At 37.0% G+C, this 21,013-nt stretch overlaps 1 protein-coding gene across 1 annotated transcript; it reads right to left on the reverse strand.

Moving 5' to 3' along the window:
* Positions 1-1,031: 1,031 nt before the first annotated feature.
* Positions 1,032-20,096, reverse strand: ctr9 (CTR9 component of Paf1/RNA polymerase II complex). Its single transcript, XM_039690871.2, has 23 exons — positions 19,939-20,096; positions 18,831-18,929; positions 18,518-18,757; positions 18,299-18,416; positions 16,208-16,297; positions 13,508-13,764; positions 13,322-13,429; positions 11,513-11,749; positions 11,331-11,420; positions 11,118-11,246; positions 9,418-9,601; positions 9,245-9,333; positions 7,824-8,009; positions 7,651-7,738; positions 7,147-7,295; positions 6,956-7,072; positions 5,036-5,181; positions 4,843-4,914; positions 4,333-4,615; positions 4,106-4,257; positions 2,599-2,680; positions 2,401-2,513; positions 1,032-1,713 (listed from the first exon to the last, which is right to left on the reverse strand). Exons 1-23 carry the CDS (start codon positions 19,981-19,983, stop codon positions 1,317-1,319), a joined length of 3,471 nt encoding a protein of 1,156 aa, XP_039546805.2. The 5' UTR covers positions 19,984-20,096; the 3' UTR covers positions 1,032-1,316.
* Between the last annotated feature and the right edge of the window lie 917 nt (positions 20,097-21,013).

Consider the following 21,013-nt stretch of genomic DNA (forward strand, 5'->3'; position numbering starts at 1 on the left):
GAAAAGTCATTAAAGACATCGTTAAAATAGTCAAAGTGACTACAGGGGCTCAATCTTAAGTTTATCAAACGACGAGAACACTTTTGTGCGCAAAAAACAACAACAAAAATAACGACTTTATTTCAACTATTCGTTTATTTCTCCCTCTGCGCGAGTCAGGTTACTAGTTTAATAGCGTAATCACACACACATGACCAGCGTCGGCCAATAGTGAGCCTACGTGTGACGTAGCTCTACGCTATCACACTATGTTAACTGACTAGAGGCGCATAGAGAAGGAAGTGAATAGTTGAAATAAAGTCGTTATTTTTGTTGGTTTTTTTGCGCACAAAAGTGTTCTCGTCGTTTGATAAACTTAAGATTGAGCCCCTGTAGTCACTTGGACTATTTTAACGATGTCTTTAATGACTTTTCGGGGACAGCAAGAGCCAGTCCCTCAAGAAGCCTGTATGCAGGAGCGATCTTAATATCTTAAATATCTTAATTTGTGTTCCGAAGATGAACGAAGGTCTTACGGGGTTGGAACAACGTGAGGGTGAGTAAATACTGACAGAATTTTCATTTTTGGGTGAACTAACCCTTTAACATAGTAGTATGATTTCTGAAGGATCATGTAACACTGAAGAATGGAGTAATGATGCTGAAAATTCATTTTAGTAGTGAACTCATGTTCAAGAGTACATACATGGTGGTCAGAAACAATGCTCAGGTAGGCTGTGGCATTTAAACGATGCCCAATTGGCACTAAGGGGCCTAAAGTGTGCCAAGAAAACACCATTACACCACCACCACCAGCCTGCACAGTGGTAACAAGGCATGATGGATCCATGTTCTCATTCTGTTTACGCCAAATTCTGACTGAATGTCTCAACAGAAATCGAGACTCATCAGACCAGGCAGGCAACCGTGTATAATTAACCTAATATAAAATCCTCACTAATATAGTGAAAAAACGTGTTTGTGTTTGTGCAATTTGCATATTTTTGTTGCAAATAGGCTTATGTACACATTCAAAAAAACACAAAATAGAAAACATTTTCAAAATACTTTTTATTCAAAGGGATTTCATATTGTACACCAACTCTGAATCACAGTGCGTGATTGTCCCTTAAGATCACATAGCACAATATAAGCGATAATGCTCATCATAAACATCTGTTAAAGACGTTTTGAACATTTCCTACTCAAAAGACTAAACAGAAAACACGTTCTCATTAAAAAAAAACAAAAAAAAAAACGTATCCGTACGCTATGATCCGACCATTACAAGAACAAAGGCTTTTCGTTTTCCCCAAAAGAGCGAGCGCTCAGTAATTTCAGTCACTGTCGTCATCAGATCCTCGGTTGGAGGCTTCATTGTTGGACCCCTCGGGCTCAGATTCGTTATCGGACCTCTGCGGAGAGCCCTCGTTCTCGGAGCCCCGATCTGACGCCGGGGCCGGAGATCCAGCCGGGGATTCATCATCGGACCCTTCGGAGCGGCTCTTTTTGCTCTCGTTGTCCGACTGCTCGGAGTCGGATTGCTGCTGCGGTCTCCTCCTCTTCACCGGACGATCACTGCCAGACTCGTCCTCGTCTGAGTTTGCAGAGCGCTGGGGGCTGCCGGCCTCGCTGCCGGATCGGTTTCGCTCCTCGTTGGAGTCGCTGTCAGAAGCGATGCGTTTCCTGTGGCTTTCGTCGTCGTCTGAACCCGAGCCGCTGTGCCTGGTGTTTCTGGACATAAAATACACAACATTAGGAGATAAATAAGCAAAACTGACGTTGATAGCACACATACATCACAGTATGTTTTTTTGTGTTTTCTCATCTGTCAGATGTCAAATAGACGTTTAGAAGATGTCTTTAAGATGTAATGATTTCAAATAGACATCTTAAAGATGTCTATCAGATGTTGGTAAACAGCAGATGCTTTCTAGATGAAGTGACCCTGATAACACACATGCATCACAGAGACGTCTATTTGATGTATGTGTTTACATATGGAAGACGCATTTTTGTGTTTTCTCATCTGCAATAGATCTATTGGACGTTTCCTGTCAGATTTTCAGATTTCAGATTTTCCAGGACCGGGAAAAAAAGCCTGGTTTCTGGAGAGCTATTCGTCCTCGCACGTCCTTCATTGTGTATTTTAATGTTATCAAAGAACTTTGCCGTTATGGACATGAGATTCGAGACGCTGAATTCATTGAAAATTCCGAAGATGATCCAAATGATGAATAAAGGTCTTATCAAGTGAAATGATTGCTCATTTAAAAAAATAAATAACAAAGTTTAAGTTTTATAAGCTCAAATGCCCGCCTTTCTCTGTTCTGTGACGCGCGTTCGTGACTCTTCAAAATGAACGAATTGAACGAGTGGATTTTCAGGTCATGCCGACCTCAAGTGACCATCCTCTCTTACCTGTCCTCTGCTATTTTCAGGCCGTCCTCGTCGGAGGAGGATTCGGAGGATGAAATAATGGCCTTGGACTTGATCTTCCCTTTAAGAGATGGCGGCATGCGCTCCGGCTTGGGCTTAAAAAGAGAAAAATGCAATTAGATGTAAATCTCTACATCCAGGGAACACCTGTCCTGCATGTTACCCGCAGAGCATCTGTACCTTCTCGGCCCTCTTGCGCTCTCTGGGTTTGCGCTGCTTCCTTGGCCTTGAGCCTCCTTCCTCATCATCTGAACCAGCGGGTCTGTGGAAGCAACAAGAGAAACTCAAGTCAGGGTTTAATTACAATCACAAGGGTTCAGAAAAATAATTATTAATATTATTAACAAAATATTTGATTCATAATGAAATATATATCATTTAAAACCATTCGAAAACCAAGCAAAAGTATAGCATTGTTAAAAAAAACGTAAATTCATTCAATTACATAAATTAAACCTAGAGTTAAGGATTTGAAGAACGTTTCTGAGCTTGATCATATTTTATTGCACTTTTTTGTGAAACTCTTGATCATACGGATTGCTGTTGAAGTGACTGGATTTCGACTATAAAATTGTGCTTAGCAAGGGTAAATGTGTCCGCACCTGGCACCTTTATACCGTTGTTAAAACAAAATCATTTTATAACTGCATTTTATCCTCTGAATTGTTAACAACCTAAAAACTCACTCTTTATGTTCCACCTGGGTTATTATCATTAACTAAAAAAAAAAAATAATAATAATAGGTTAACTGAAATAAAATGAGATTAAAATTTTTATCAATTAGTTTCCAAGGCAGCATTTCTAATTTTTGTTTAGTTTAAAGGGATAGTTCACTTTGAAATTAATTTTCGGTATGTTTTAGCTTACCTCAAGGGCATCCAAGATGTAGGTGCCTTTGTTTCACAGTATTTTTTGATATTTTTAGATATTTTTGATATTTTTAAGTCAAACCGTTCTTGTCTGTCAGTCATATAATGGAGGTTTATGGTCACCACCTCAAAGGGCATTAACAGAGAAGTCTAAATTAAACACGATTTAATGACTCATAAATGTGAGTACACATTGATGGCCTAAGACACGAAAACGAACAGTATTTATATCGTTTTTACCTCGTTACCACAGCCACAAAGCGCCCGCGCCCTCAGATCACTTGGACGTGGCTGTGAGAGGTAAAAACTATATAAATACTGTTAGTTTTCTCACACAAACCGCTCGTTTCGTGTCTTAGGCCATCAATGTGTACTTACATTTACGAGTCATTAAATCGTGTTTAATTTAGACTTCTCTGTGCATGCTTTTTGAGGTGGTGACCATAGACCTCCATTATATGACTGATAGACACGAACGGTTTGACCTAAAAATATCAAAATTGAAACTACTGTGGAAACAAAGACAGCTACATCTTGGATGCCCTTGAGGTAAACTAAAACATACCAAAAATGTATTTTAAAGTGAACTATCCCTTTAAGTTCAAGCACTAAAACTACTAACTAGAAATGATATAAATCAAAACTAATGCTAAACTATAACTATAACTGAAACCTACAGTGATATAAAAAAACAAAAGCACATAAAATGTACTTTTTAACTAAAATAAAATTCAAAAACTGAGAGTATAGAAATTCATAATATTAACACAAACGCTAAATGCTAACATAACACTTAGCCGCTCTCATCAATGTTTACCTCCTCCTCTTCTTCCGGGGTTTCTTTTCTCCATCCTCTCCTCCATCCTCAACTTCACTGCCGCTCCCAACTTTCTTCTTCTTCTTTTTCTTCATTGGCAGGTCTTCATCAGAGTCATCATTGACAAAGTCATCAAAATCGCCTTTTTTGCGCTAATAAAAAAGAAAATGAGTATATAAATGTCTACATTTTTAACGACTAGATCCTAGCTCTTTAAAAAAGCTCACCCGTCCGCTGCCTCCTTTCCTCTTCTCCTTTGCTGATTCTTTCATTCCCTCTGAGAAGTTGAGCAGGTTCTTGGTCTTCTCCACATACTGGGCTCTCTGCTCAAGCAGCTTCTTCTGCTCCTCAGCCACTCTGCTCTTCCTCTCCTCCTGTTCTTTCATCATCTGCTGCCGCAGTGTGTCTCTCTCCAGCTCCTGTTTGGCACGGTGCTCCTTCTCCTCCTCATCTTGTTTACGAGCTCGGGCCACATGGTATTGAGCCTGGCTTAGCAAGTCAGAGCATTGCCTGAGAGAGAGAACATACATCAGATCGCGGCCATCATTTATTCCCTCAAGTCATCTGAAAATCAACCTTTCTGTTCAAAAAAACAGATCCCGGTTTCACAGATGAGACGTAGGTCCAGTCCCAGACTAAAATGCATGTTTGAGCTGTTTTAACTGAAAGCAAATTTCATTGACAGATAATAAAATTATCATTTTATCTTCACATATATCTGGATAAAGCAACCCTACCTGGCTTCGCTCGCGGCCAACCCCAGGTCGAATCTCATTTTGTCTCCAGCCTTACTGAGGTAGCTGAAGTATCTGTGAGAACAACAACAAAAAGTTATAAAAGAAGCGTATGAAAGCCTCAGGCTGGAGGTCATGGAGCTCTCTCACACACACACACACACACACACACACACACACACACACACACACACACCTGTGAGCCAACTCCAGCTCTTTCACTGCACTCAACACAGCCTTCAGATTACTCTTCTCATCCTTCAGCACCAGCGTGGCCAACCTCTGCAGAACCAGCGCCACGTTAAACAGCAGGACGGAGTCATTGGGAGCCACATGACGAGCCTGAGGGCAGAAACATTCACGATTAGGACGGCTTATAGAGGTAAAATCTAAATAATTACTTAATTACTTAATACGATATTCATAAAAAATAACCATTGTACATTTTGGGGGCATTACTCGCATATTAATGTGATGGGAAAACTGCACATTTTAATGGATTGGGTTCATCTTTTAACCCTCAGGTGCTCTTCGGTCATTTCTGACTGAAAGATTTTCTGTTTTGAAACTTAAAAAAAATCACAGCTTCATTGGAATATTACGAAACTTGGTGACTTTTATGGCATTGGGTATGTGAACACAAAAAAAAATTGAGGTCATGATCCGAGCAGGCTAAGTGGTCGTAAAAAAAATACTCACACATCAAAAATGACCGACCATAGGAAATGAATGGGAAATTGACAAAAACACAAAAACTTTGAGAATTTTTGTGTGTACAATTTACAAATCGGCCACGATGCAGAAAAAAAGTGCTCAGCATTGAAGGGGTGACACTCTAAAACATCGAGAGTGCAAAACACACATACACACACTTTATACACAAAAACACCAATAAATTGTGATTAAAGAAATCTGTTTTGAATATTTAAAAATCACAGCTTCTTCAGAAAATTACGAAACTTGATGACTTTTATGGCATTGGGTATGTGAACACACAAAAAAATTGAGGTCATGATTCGAGCAATTTAAGAGGTCGTAAAAAAATGAGTCACACTTTTGCTCTTCTGTCAAAAATGACCGACCCATAAGAAATGAATGGGAAATTGACAAAAAAATAAAAAATTCTCTGAATTTTTGTATGTACAATCTACAAATCGGCCACAATTCTAAAAAAAAAAAGTACACCGCAGGAAAGGGGTGACACTCTACAACATCTAGAGTGCAAAACAGACACACACACACATACAAACACACTTTTATACACATACACACCAATAAATTTTGATTACAAAAAGTATGATTTGAATCTTTAAAAATCACAGTTTCATCGCGGTGTTACGAGACTTTGTGACTTTAATGGCATTATGTATGTGAACACACAAAAAAATTGAGGTCATGATCTGAGCATGCTAAGTGGTCTTAAAAAAACCAGTAACACTTTGGTCAAAAATGACCCCCATAGGAAATGAATAGGAAATTGTAAAAAAAAAAATGAAAAACAAATTGTGAATATTTGTTTTTTGTCATTTTTTTTAATAAGAAATAGTTTTTGAGATTGTTTCAACTATATAAACAAATCCATCAAAAAAAAAAAGTGTATTTTTCCATGGCAAAAATAAACCATAAATATTAATGTATTCAATTAAATTGTCTCAAAATACTAAATTAAAAAGAATAAATATTATAGAACAAAAATAAATTGCATTGGTTTTACTGGGATGGAGAAAGTTTCATTTTTAGGTGTCCGGTCACTTTTGACCGGGAAGATAACAAGTGTGACTCCGAAACGAAGAGCACCTGAGGGTTAAATATAACTTAATATGCAACATGCCAAATTAATTGTTCAATTATGCAACATAATAAAAAACAATATATAGCTAAATAATATAGGTCATTTGACATACAATAATATGCAGAAGCCAAGACAAACACAACCTAGAATCACTGTAGTAAAGTATAGCAGGGATTCCCATTTTTTTTAACCTGAAATACTTAGTTTTAAAATAATATTTCAATAATTTGTTGGTTAATGCTCACATGCAGGTAAACAATTTTCTTTGATTTGCTTTTCATATACTTGCGAAATCCAGCATTTCGAGAAAAGAGATTTCCCCACCCTGAGAAGAGTCTGTTTGCACTCCTGCAGCTTGCCACATTTGAAGAGCGCTCGGGCAAGATACAGCAACACCTCTGTGTTCTGATATTTGTAGAACTTCTTCAAGCAGTTTTCATACTGAGGAGAAAAACAGGCGGTGAGTACAGATCCACAGCGAAACCCGTCCTGTTCAGAGGAGTTTGTGCTCTCACCATCTGCACAGCACTGATGTACTGCTTCTGCTCCACATAGATGTGTGCCAGATTCAGCCAGACATCACTGATCTCGGCTGTGGCCTCTCTGACCTGGGCGAAGACATCCCGTGCCTCGCGGAAATAACCCTTATGTGCCAGCACAGCACCTGCGTCACACAGCAGAAACATGCTCACGATGAGCTGAAGTTGAGTGATGGGTAAACACAAGTCAACCACTACTTCTGGAAGTTTAAATTGTTTTAGACCCCATATACACCTCTACTTAGTGTCGTTCACCTGTGACCCGATCCACCAAAACGCATCTTAATTCCATTGGCTCTATCTTACACCCGACCCGGCGCAAATAACTTTGTACACTGACGCATGTCTCATTCCTATTTTGCACCCGCACAAAGTCATTTATCCCGCCGGTAAAATAGCAACGGCGCCCACAAAGTTAAAATAGGGCCCCAGGTGTAAACGGCTATGTTCATAGTGCTAGTTACGTAGCAGATAAAGCACCTATTCCATTGGCAGCATATAGATTTTTGGCATCATTCCTCAGAACTTGTTTGTAAATGGCCAAAGCTCGATCCTGGTGGCGCTTTTCCTGTGAAAAAAAAAAGAGAAGAGTAAATAAAACAAACAAATTCAGGAAACAAGTGATGGTTTGTGAAGTGAATAACGCAAGGCACCTTTTCTCGGTCTCTAGTGGGCTGATGCAGCGTCTGAAGCCACACGTTTCCCAGCGCCAGCATAGAGTAGGTGTCGTTCTGAGTTGAGGGCTGTTTAAGGATGCGTTCAAACTTCTTCTGGCCGGGTCCCCACTCCTGTTTGGCCAAGTGCAGGTTACCAATCAGCGACCAGGCGTCAGGGTGGTCCTAAGAAACACATTTTATTAATACAGATGTGAAGAAATCACTAAAAACTCAGCGCCGTTAAATAGGCCCACACACTATAAAACAGAATTTGTTTTTTTTACATATATGTGTGTGTTGATTGTTGATAATTTAAAAGAGTAGTTCACTTTAAAAAAAACTTTTGCTGATAATTTTACCCAAGATGTCCATGTCTTTCTTTCTTCAGTCGAAAAGAAATGAAGGTTTTTGATGAAAACATTCCAGGATTTTTCTCCATATAATGGACTTCAATGGGAACCAAACGGTTCAAGATCCAAAAGACAGTTTCAGTGCAAACTGTTCAAAGGGCTTTAAACAATTTCAGACGATGAATAAGGGTCTTATAAAGCGAAACAATCGCTCATTTAAAAAAAACAAAAAAAAACAAAGTTTAAGTTTTATAAGCTCAAATGGTCGCCTTGTTCTGTTCTGTGACGCACATTCGTGACTCTCCTGTTCGAACTCGTTCATCAAAATGAACAAATCTTTTCCAGAGTCAACTCCATCATTTCGTTCGTTGAATGAACCAAATAACACAGAAAAAGATTCTTTCATTTTGATAAACGAGTTCGAACAGGAGAGTCACGAACGTGCATCACAGAACAGAACAAGGCGACCATTTGAGCTTATAAAACTTAAACTTTGTTATTATTTTTTTTAATGAGCGATCGTTTCGCTTGATAAGGGTCTTATTCATTGTCTGGAATCGTTTAAAGCCCTTTGAACAGTTTGCAGTTTGCACTGAAACTTTCTTTTGGACCTTGAACCGTTTGGTTCCCATTGAAGTCCATTATATGGAGAAAATGCTGGAATGTTTTCATCAAAAACCTTAATTTCTTTTCGACGGAAGAAAGAATGACATGGACATCTTAGATGACATGGGGGTGAGTAAATTATCAGCAAAAGTCTTTTTTAAAGTGAACTTCTCCTTTAATATTCAACTGAGAATACAAATGTTATATAGTAGCCAATTCCTCTCAAACCATACAGAATACCAAGGAAAGATGACTACTAATAATTGTTTTTTTCCATCACCATGTGCCGTTTGACTCTTGCACCTGGCGTTAAGAAGGTCGTGTTGTGACTACAAGTCCCAAGTACAACTGTGGTTTCTCACATTTGCTTTTTTGTTGTTGCTTGCTGGCTTTTTATGCAACATTTTCGCCTTTTTAGATTAACACAGATCCAGAAGAACGACAATATATATAGGCATCTACCTGATTGATCTGAAGGGCTTCTTTAAACCAGTCAGAAGCTTCGTAGAAATTTCCCTTGTCACGTGCCATCGCTCCAAGACGCAAGTAACCTGTTACAAAATCAAATAAGACACATGAGCGGACTGTTTCCTGAACAAAGCCACACAAAATCAATCCTCTGTGATGATGCATACAGTCCACATAGTTGGGATGTTCTCTCAAGATGTTCTTGTAGAGTTTCTCAGCCTCGTGAAACTCGCACATGGCTTCATAGAGTCTGGCCAGGTTATAGGAGGTTGTGACAGAGATGGCGTTGTAGTAGTGCTCGTCGTGCTCGCCCTCAGCTTTTGCCCTCTCCAAAGAAGCCAGGAAGTATTTCTACAAAGAAATTGAGATGTGTGATTGACTTTAATGCATTCATTATGCTTTCTTTCCACAACCAAATTGCCCAAGACATCCTATTCCAATAATTTAGTCAAATGTAATTTCTGAGGTAATCAACAGCAGAACCAGAACATTCATTTAAATAAAGTTGAAGTATGTAAGATGTCAAATACATTTCCTCAATTCAGTTTGTTGTTTATTGACTAGTATTAGTTTGCTATTCATAGGTTTATCTCCCTCAAAAGTACACATTGAGCCTTCAAGGCACCATCAAAACATCTGTTAAAATCTTTCTAGCTCAACCTATAGCAAGAGCGGGTCTTTGCGAATGGTCAATTGCTTACTCATGACACGTAGCAACACAGCTAAAGTATTCCTAATGTGTTGGACCGTTAATTACTTTTGAGATATTCCTAAAAGGGATACTTCACCTCTGGAAAGATGAATGTGTATTTAAAATGGGTCATTTATGTAGAAGAAATGTGAAGTTAGTTTTGAATTTGGAGCTTTCTAGACTGAGAAAAGCCAGAAATTGTATTTTTGGCTCATGTGGATGAAAGACAACAACTCCCAGAATGCACTTGCTTCACTGCCCTAGGAGGCCACGCCTACCGGTAACAGAGCGCAGTAGTTAAAGAACAAGTCTAGGCTACTAGTGAGTCTCCGCGATGAGTATGCCCGAAAATGTGTTTCGAGATCGCCCAAAATGTCCGGGATTCGGCTTTTGCGTTCTACAGTCGCCATTCATCATGTTTACTGTGGCCGCGGGAGAACGGCGCGAGGCCGATTGCATGATTACCGATGAGCGACACCTGTGAACGCACCGGTCTCGTATCTCTCAAGGAGGAGCGGGAACTTTCTTAGCAATGTTAAAACGCACATCATGTAACACTACATGTAGATTCACCAATCAGAATGAATTCAGTTAGATTGAAACAAAAGCGGTGCATGTAAACGATTAATGGCGACTGCAGAAAGCAAAAGCTGAATCCTGGACATTTTGTACGCTCTTGACGGCCGGACATGTCAGGGAAAAAGAGGATGGTAACCCCGACTACTCAGCTTTCTCCACAGAACAAGAGCCTGCTAGCTTAGCTTCCAAAAAAAGATGGCCGACACTGTGTGTTCATTCTGTGAGTTAGATCACGCCCTCTATGGGTGGGTTGAGAACATGCGGGACAGCCCGTACTACTGACTGTAGTCTTTAGCCTCTGGCCAAAAAAATCCTCCGATGTGTTTTGCGTCATCGGAGGATTTTTTCCACACAAAAAAATATATAAACCATGGTATTTCGAAAATACTACAGGTTTTCTACTAATACGAAACTTCATGCTAAATCCTAAAGTATCCCTTTAACAAACCCTATAAGAGCTATTTGTAATGTTTTGAGTATGGAGAGGCAGGACACATGAAAGGGGTGTTTGCAAGGTTATTAGAAAACGTTTTATTTTTGTAAGTCCGCTAGATGCCACTAGTGTCGCAGAAACAACATAGATAAATTTCTCTTTACCTTGGCCTCGCCGAGGTTTCCCAATCTGAAGTGCAAAGCCCCCAAATTATTGAGGATCTCAGGGGGAACATCAGCCTGGACCTTCTCCTGAAGGATGCGAGTGGCGGTTCCATATGCGGAGAGCGCACCCTGCAGGAAATATGGGCGATTCACAGTGAGAGAGGTGTATGTCACGAGTCAAAACACAGGCACATGTAGAAATAGCACTGTTACCTGAATATCTGTTTGTTCCAAAATTTGGGCGAGCTCAATCCAGGCTTCCACATCATCGGAATATTGTACTGTGACTTTTTTCAGATGTTCCTATAAGTAAAAAAAAAAGAAAAAAAAAAAGAGTTATAATCTCTGAGAAAAGCATATTTTTGTATTTCAGTTTTTGGTATGTAATGTCATACTTTGGCAATGTCTCTCTTCTCCTGGTCATCCGATGTGGCGTAAAGTGACCCAAGGATTTTCATGGTTTCGTAATTGTTGGGATATGCCTTCAGGACCTTTTCAAAGCACTGCGCAGCGTTCTCCTTGTCTCTACGATACACATACATCTGGCCCAGGCCAAAGAAGGGCAGCACAAACGTAGATGAGGCAAACTGAGTGGCCTGATAGTAGTACTGGAAGGCTTGGTCGTAGTCCTCCTAAAAGCAAAGGTGTGTGTGCAAGTTTATTACCAATGGTCTCTACGATTAACTTAGACTTACAATGATTTGGGGAAACGCAGCCCAGGTCAATTCACGTTTGGCCTCGCTCCACATTATCAGTCTTCAAATAATAGAAAGGAAATTTCTAAACCTAGAAATTAGTGTGTCTAAACCTACCTACCTATCCATCCATCCATCCATCCATCCATCCATCCATCCATCCATCCATCTATCTATCCATCCATCCATCCATCCATCCATCCATCCATCCATCCATCCATCCATCAATCAATTCATCCATCTATCCATCCATGCAATCTATCCATCCATCCCATCTACCTATCTATCCATCCATCCAATCATCCATCTATCTATCCATCCATCCAATCTATCCATTCATCCCATCTGTCTATCTATCTATCTATCTATCTATCTATCTATCTATCTATCTATCTATCTATCTATCCATCCATCCATCCATCCATCCATCCATCCATCCATCCATCCATCCATCCATCCATCCATCCATCCATCTATCCATCCCATCTATCTATCTATGTATCTATCTATCTATGTATCTATCTATCTATCTATCTATCTATCTATCTATCTATCTATCTATCTATCTATCTATCTATCCATCCAATCATCCATCCATATATATATATCCATCCATCCATCCAATCATCCATCCATATATATATATATATATATATATATATATATCCATCCATCCTCCATCTAATCTATCCATCTAATCTATCCATCCATCCATCCCATCCATCAAACAATCCATTAATCTAATCTATCTATCTATCTATCCATCCATCCATCTATACATCTCATCTATCATTCTATCCATATCTATATCCATCCATCCATCCATATATATATCTCCATCCATCCATCCATATCCATCCATCCATCCATCCAATCTATCCATCCATCAAATCCATCCATCCATCCATATCTATATCCATATCCATCCATCTCTATATCTATATCCATCCATCCATCCATCCATCCATCCATGCATCTAATCTATCCATTCATCTAATCCATCCATATTTATTTATTTATTTGCTATATACAGTAGCCATGTTATAGATTAGATAATATACAGTTAGTTAACAGTGCAAAATAATGACCATTCAATACAAGTGATACCAGACCTCAACACTCCTGATCATCCTTTTGGCATCAGCATCGTTATTGTTAACTAAAACAAACTACTACAAATCTGTTTTGGAAACTGAAATTGAGCTGAAATAAAATAAGATTAAGTATAAATTTCAACATTAGTTGAAGCATTTAAGCATAGAAATATTGCTTTGGCAACTACCTGAAATAAATTAATTTGCGTATTACTATTTCTACAATTGAGATAAACATTAATTAAAGCTATAAAACCCTTATAAAATCAACAAAAGCAATTATCAAAATTACTAAACCTAATATAATAAAACAAAGTCAAATTCAAAATATGCGTTATATTTCTCATATACGAAATATATACCCATGGTTATTTACTATTTACCATTTACTATTAGAAAGAAGTCCCTTTCTTACCTGCACATGGAAGGAGCGAGCTAACTGATAGCAGCTCTCAGCTTGCATAGCCTCCACCTCTGTGTTGTGAAACGCATGAAGAGCCAGATGCTGCACTTTACTGTAATCCTGAAAACCACAAAGAACATATCAAGTACAAGACCTCCCGATTTTAAAGTGTAGATCTCAAGAGGGTTCCAGCTTTACCTTTTTGAAGAAGAAATGATTGGCGAGGTGATTGAGCACCATAGGGTTGCTGGGGTCAATGGTGTAGGCTCTGGAAAGCAGCTGCACGCCGTTCTTGATGGAGTCGGCCTCTTTATTGTTGAGCTCCAGCACAGCCAAACCCACCAATGCTCCCACGCATTTGGAGTTGAGCTCCAGAGCTCGCCCGAACGCCAAGCGAGCTTTCTCTAGTTTGCTGAGCTTGACAAAGCAGTGGCCCATGCCTAGTCTCACCTCAGCTGCAATAAGACAATTACACAGAAGTGAGCTCGGTCAGTCTTGACCAGATAAAAGGTCAACCTGTTAAACCGGAAGACAGACTTTTAAACAACATATACGATATAGTACGGTCGCTAAAAGAACGGCCAAAAACGAAATGCCTACTTACATCCTTTGGCTAGCAATACAGAATATGATCACGCTATTTATTCTGCTCCCTAGCTTTCATTTTGGAAAACAGGCTCATTTTAAAACTCCCCCAGAGTTAAACAGTTGGATTTTACCGTTTTTGAATCCATTCAGCCGATTTTCTGATATTTAGAAGAATATCAGTAACCAGACAGTTTCTGGTCTCATTGACTTCCATAGTAGGAAAAAAATATACTATGGAAGTCAATGAGACCAGAAACTGTCTGGTTATTGATATTCTTCTAAATATCAGAAAATCGGCTGAATGGATTCGAAAACTGTAAAACTCAACTGTTTAACTCTGGGGGAGTTGTAAAATGAGCATATTTCCAAAAAAAAGTGGAGTATCCCTTTAAACCTATCCCATGACCAGCCAGCCGGTCAAGACGCTTGCATGTTTCAAGCTCTGTCTGTTCTTGATTTAGTCAGTAATGTGCTTGTAAGAGCATTGTAAAAGCGAAAATAATACTTTAGATACCATCATTGTATCGAGGATCGATCCTCACATTAAATATAGATACCAAATGTTTAAACTAGTACATTTCTTACTTGCTGTGAAAATTAATTAGCAAAATACATTTAGCAGGGGTAAAAAACTAACTGACAGCTCAATTTCAAATAGACAGAAACAAAAATTACTATGCAACACAGCTAATGTAACATTTATTATAATGGGTTCATGTGAAAATTGATTTAAGTTCACTTCAAATTAAAGTTGCTTTTATATTTTTTAAAGCCTTTAAAATGTCAACAATTATAGTTTTTAATTATACTGTGATATTGAATGGCTATTACTCATTTCAACCCCAGAAATGGATACTTACTAAATAAAAGTCACGTTTTATGTCATCTTTGCATTAGTTGGGAGATTCAATGTAAAAATATGTATTACAATATGTATAAGTATATACATTTATGTTTGGTGTGATTAATTACAGGAAAATGTGCGATTAATTCATTATTTTGTAATCAATCGACATTTAACCCTCTGATGGTCCTCGGTCACTTCTGACCGAATAATTTTCTGTTTTTAATTATTAAAAATCACAGCTTCATCGGATGGTTATGATACTTGGTGACTTTTTTGGCATTTGGTATGTGAATAGAAAAAAAAATTGAGATCATGATCCGACCATGCTAAGTGGTTGTAAAAAAAAAAAAAGTCACATTCGTGGTCTTCGGTCAGAAATGACCGACCCATAAGAAATTTCCAAAAAAAACAAACATTCTCTGAATTTTTGTTTGTACAATCTACAAATCAGCCACGATTCTTAAAAGAAGTATACCGCAGTAAAGGGGTGACACTCTAACATCAAAGAGTGCAAAAAATTTACACCCACCCACACACACACACATACAAACACACTTTTATACACATACACACTAATAAATTCAGACTACAAAAAATCTGTTTTGAATTTTTAAAAATCACAGCTTCATCTGAATGTTACGAAACTTGGTGACATTTCTGGCATTAGGTATGTGAACACACAAAAAAATTGAGTTCATGATCCGAGCAAGCTAAGTGGTCATAAAAAAATTAGTCACGATTTTGGTCTTTGGTCAAAAATGACCCCCATAGGAAATGAATGGGAAATTGACAAAAACACAAAAATTCACTTTTTTTTTTTTTTTTTTTTACAAATTTTTTAATAAGAAATAGTTTTTGAGATTGTTTCAATTATATATTCAAATCCACCCAAAAAAAAAAAAATGTGTTCATAAACAGCTGGGGAATTCACATGCCTCTCCATAGAGAGCTGTACATGTCATAGTGGTTACACCATGATTCTACGCTTTTTCTCTATACTGTAACCAGATGATGCTAATTTTCCTCAAAAAATATTTTTTTCTGAAGGCCTAGACTCTATATTAAACAAAAATACTACATTAATATTTTTTTTTAAATAATATATATATATATATAAAAATATATATATATATATATATTTCCAATGAAAAAATAGACCTTAAATATTGCATAAATATTAATAAATTCAATCAAATTGTCTCAAAATACTAAATTGAAAAGAATAAATATTATAGAACAAAAATAAATTGCATTGGTTTTACTGGGATGAAGTTTCATTTTTAGGCCTCCGGTCACTTCTGACCATAAAGGAAGACCATCAGAGGGTTAATATTGAAGCTAAGCTTTTTATCTCTCAATTCATGTGTAATTAGTATAAATTGATCAACTAGCACTATTTAGAAAGTGGTCAGATTTCAAGTAAAGCACAATAGTACAGTATGTTTAACATCCGGCAAACTCACCTGGACAGCCAGGGTTAGTGCGAAGAGCTTTTTTGTAGTAGGCTAGAGCTCCCCTGTAATCTTTTTTGTTGAAGGAGATACACGCCTTACCTGTTGAAGGACATAAACATAAATTATCATATCTAACAGCATTCACATCCAATTTAACTTCCATATTAATAATGTGACTAATGTGGACTGATACTGCACATAAATCATGCTTTTTAAGACCTTCACAAATAAAATGAATACAGTGTATCTGTACAAAACAAACCTAGCAATATCTCAAAATAAGTCATGTACACTAATGGTCATCATAAGTAGTGAAAGAGCAAAACTGCATATATTTAATCAAAAGTACAGTAAAAACAGTAATATTGTCAAATATTATTACAATTTAACAGAACTATTTTCCATTTTAATATATTTTGAAATGCAATTAATTCCTGCCGTATTTTCAGCATCATTACTCCAGTCTTCAGCGTTGTCAATGTATATGTAATGAGTGATTATATGTGATCATGCAATACGTTTCCTTCTAAATATCAAATGACTTCTCTGGAGATTAGACTTTGTTATAGAAGTTTCCAGTGTGATTACTGAAATCTTCTTGTATTTGATATCTGAATGCCGTAACAGTGATTGCTCATTCAGCCCGGCTTCCAGAAATATAATATGGACTTGTTTTGTGTTTGAGAATGGTCTTCAACGTGTTAAACATACAGGGGTCATTGAAGACAATAGTTTAAGGCACCATTTCTCAGTCCTTGAGAAAAAGAACGCATTATCTTGATGTTTTGAGAAAACTCTCCTGTTTATAGTTAGAGCCCGGCCGAATCCGACCTTGGGAAAGCTGTGTGTCGGTGTGTCGATTGACTGACTTGTTGTTCTGGACAGGCTGGCCAAACGTCAGGGTTTGAGTTTCAGCTGCATAATCGATGGAGATATGCTTCAGTCTATCTGTACATGTGTGGGAAATTACTATGTTTACCTATTTCAAGACATTGCAACCTGAAGCAAGGACGTATCTTAGACCTTGGAAACGGTTTAACTGCTGTGATCTTTGTAACTGTGTGTGGGACGGGAATTTGTATCCGCGGTATTTTCAATTTTGATATTTTTAGGTCAAACCGTTCTTGTCTGTCAGTCATATAATGGAGGTCTATGGTCACCACCTTAAAGAGCATGCCCAGAGAAGTCCAAATTAAACATGATTTAATGACTCGTAAATGTAAGTACACATTGATGGCCTAAGACACGAAACGAGCGGTTTGTGTGAGAAAACGAACAGTATTTATATAGTTTTTACCTGTGGTTACAAGAGGTAAAACGATATAAATACTGTTCGTTTTCTAACACAAACCGCTCGTTTCGTGTCTTAGGCCATCAATGTGTACTTACATTTACGAGTCATTAAATCATGTTTAATCTGGACTTCTCTGTGCATGCTCTTTGAGGTGGTGACCATAGCTAAAACATATCCAAAATTAATTTCAAAGTGAACTATCCCTTTAAAACTTAAAAGAAAAGATACTTTTATTCAGCAAGGATGCATTAAAAATAACAGTAAACACATTTATGTTAAAAAATGTATATCAATTATACCGTTATATAAATATACCATAAACGCCTTTCTTTTTAACTTTCTATTTATCTAAGTATCCAGAAAAAAATGTATCGCATTAAGCACCCCAACTGTTTTAAATATTAATATTAAGAAAAGTTTCTTAAGGTGTCTGTTTTAAGTTGTAATGGTATTTTAACTGTATTTTAACTGTTTTTACTGTATTTTTGGTCACAAAATATGTTACAAAAAATATTCACAATAAGAGTGCTGTGTTTTGTCTTTGAACGCGAAACGCTCACATTTATTTAATTCAATAAGCTCATATAGGATGAAGTTTAATAATCACATTAGGTGATATATCTTATTGTCCCCACATTTAATATACAAATCTAAGACTTCTCTTCATATTTAAGACTATTTATATCCTTAAATTAGAGCAAACTGGATTTAAGAAATATTAAATATTTGCCTGTATTAGGTAAGCAGGGTGGATTTTGATCTCATGTGGACTTTAAATCAGACTGTAATGATCATGTGATTTTTACCCAGGAGTGCAGGGATGTTGTTTGTCGACTGGTTAAGAACAAACTGGAACTGAGCATCTGCTTGATCCATCTTATCTCCTTCAAGGAGACAAAAGCAAGCTCTTCCCAGCAGATGGCTCTGTGGAAATGAGAAATATCATAAGGCTAAACATCCTAATAGTCATCAAAAATATCAGGGATTTCTACAACATGACTACGAACACTGGAAACTTGATTTACCTGATCGTACATGATGATCTTGTCAGCCATGGTGTACAGAAGAGTGGACTGGTTGATGAGGTCCTTCTTTGCATCCTTGTTCTTCTCCTTTCGAGCCTGTTGGACATAATAAGCAGCGAGTGTGTCCAGACACGTCATCTGGTCCTTCTCGTGGTCTCTGTAATCCAGGTTTCCATCGATGCGTGCCGCCTCCAGTAGCTTGACAAAATCTTCTGTCTTGCCTTGTTTGTAGTACTCCAACTGAAAAAAAGCACAAGTCGTAAGACTTTTTGGTGCACCAGAAAATCCTAATAAAGTCATCATAAACACTTACAGCGAGTGCAATCCATATGTGGAGCTGAGTGTGCTCCTGTTTGAGGATACTGATGACTTCATCTCCTTCTGGAAGCTGATCGAAGTCAAGCTCAATAACCTGAGAAAGAAAAAAACATATATGTGACGTGAGGAAAATATAGGATCAAATTCCACCAGTGAATTTGGCTGAAATAGACAGTAGAGCTCAAATAGCTGCAATAAATAATACAATAATAATAAAACATTTATATAATAATATAATAAATATCAGTTTTCACGGATGTTTTTGGTACAAAAAAATTCCCCTGAGACATGTTACGCTGCATGACAAATTAATAATGACACAATGGTTAACAATGCGATGATATGATAATATAAATATTATTATATTAAAATGATCATATATATATATATATATATATTTAAATGCCTATTAATCACAATTTTGGAGAGAATTAAAACATTTCTTTACAAAAGAAGTGAAGATTGTAATGTAGATTGTAAATCTGGTATTTGTATTTGATTTAATTAGTATAATGTGCGTAATTATAGTCAAATGGAATCGAAAAAAATGTCAATGTCTGAACGATTAAAATGTTTAATTTGACCTCAAAACGCATTTGGAAACAGTATATAAACATAAAAACTTACGAACTACAGAAACTATGCAACTGTTTAATATGTACAATGTTGTTCAGTTGCACAAATACAAATGTTGTTGTTGTATTACTTGTATGTACTTCATATATATATATATATATATACTTTGCTTAATATATAGATATACATAATTATTGCTTAATTGTAAATAAATAAAAATTAAAAAGCACATATATCATATAAACATAAAATTCAATAGGAAAGGCTTAAAACATGATAGGAGGATATTTATTGGCAGAACCATAAACTGACGTATTTTACATCATTGCATAATTATTGTATAATTATGATTGAGTAGTCCAAGTCTCGCGAAAGTACTTCTGTCATTCGCCTTTATTAGTTAATGAATGTTATGTAAACTTATCAAAAGCGCGTAAACGATAGCATGTTAGCAGATGATAGCTATTCATAGATCTGTAATAAAAATACACTCAGCAGCACCACACAGTAATAAAACGAGTCCAAACCTCATCTGTGTCCCGCAGAGGGATTTCAATAGATCCCCGAGACATAGTTGCGACTCGATCCTAAAACCTAATATTATAGGTTTCGGTTTGTACTTGTTCGCATCCAACTGTGAACAGAGATGCAGCAGTAGCCTCAAACACACACACAACACTGAACCTGAACAACAAGATACACTACACTTCCGGGTTAGCGGTCAGACGCTTCAAAATAAAAGTCCTCAGAAACTCCCTATGGAAACTTTGGAATACTTGCGCTTGCAGAGCCATGGCTTTAAATCCACAAACACGGAACATTTTAGTGACATTTCTATCTTTACAAGTTCTGTTTTTCTTTTTTTTTTATAACCCTGCGATGTGACAAATGATTAAAAAATACAAACATAAGTCAAAGTAAAGGAAGTAAATGCTGTTCAAAATAGTTTTTTAAATAGTTGAGTTGAGTATAGCATGTACACAGCACCACAAATCGATGATAAACAAATACAATGATGTGATAAGATTATATTATTTTACATTTTAAATTATTATATAATATTATATAGATAAATCTATCTATAAATTACAGGAATGTCTGTCTGTCTGTCTGTCTGTCTGTCTGTCTGTCTGTCTGTCTGTCTGTCTGTCTGTTAATCGAATATCTCTCAAACTGTTAGTCCGATGGATTTCAAACTTGACAGGTGCCTTGCTATGGGGCACGAGTAAGTGCAGTGCCGAGTTCGACGTTGTTTGGATTAGAAATGCAAAAGATATCATTAAATATGTGTGTAAAAGAAGCCCACAATGAAGTTGTGGTTTAGAAATAAACATTCTGACATTAAAGAGGATTGTGGTTTAAAAATTGAGGTTTGGAAATAAACATTCTGATATTAAAGAGGCTTGTGGTTTAAAAATTGTGTTTAGAAATAAACATTCTGACATTAGAGAGGGTTGTAGTTAAAAAATTGAGGTTTAGAAATAAAAATTTTGTCAGCTAAACATTAACTCAGCTACACTGTTTACTTCTGAAGTAAAAAAAAGTAGTGATTCTTTTCGAGAAATGTAGCGATTCTTTTCAAGGTTGTTATTATACATTTAT

Source organism: Pimephales promelas, chromosome 1, assembly GCF_988280905.1.
Source record: "Pimephales promelas chromosome 1, fPimPro1.hap1.1, whole genome shotgun sequence".
Lineage (NCBI taxonomy): Eukaryota > Metazoa > Chordata > Actinopteri > Cypriniformes > Leuciscidae > Pimephales > Pimephales promelas.

Bases quoted from the DNA above. Each gene is read 5' to 3' on its own strand.
- ctr9 (XM_039690871.2), bottom strand. From the start codon at position 19,983: ATGTCTCGGGGATCTATTGAAATCCCTCTGCGGGACACAGATGAG. The intron at 7,296-7,650 runs GTGCTTTATCTG...TGTGTGACGCAG, and splicing joins ATATGCTGCCAATGGAATAG to GTGCTGTGCTGGCACATAAG. The intron at 1,714-2,400 runs GTAAGAGAGGAT...TTTTATGTCCAG, and splicing joins CTGAAAATAGCAGAGGACAG to AAACACCAGGCACAGCGGCT.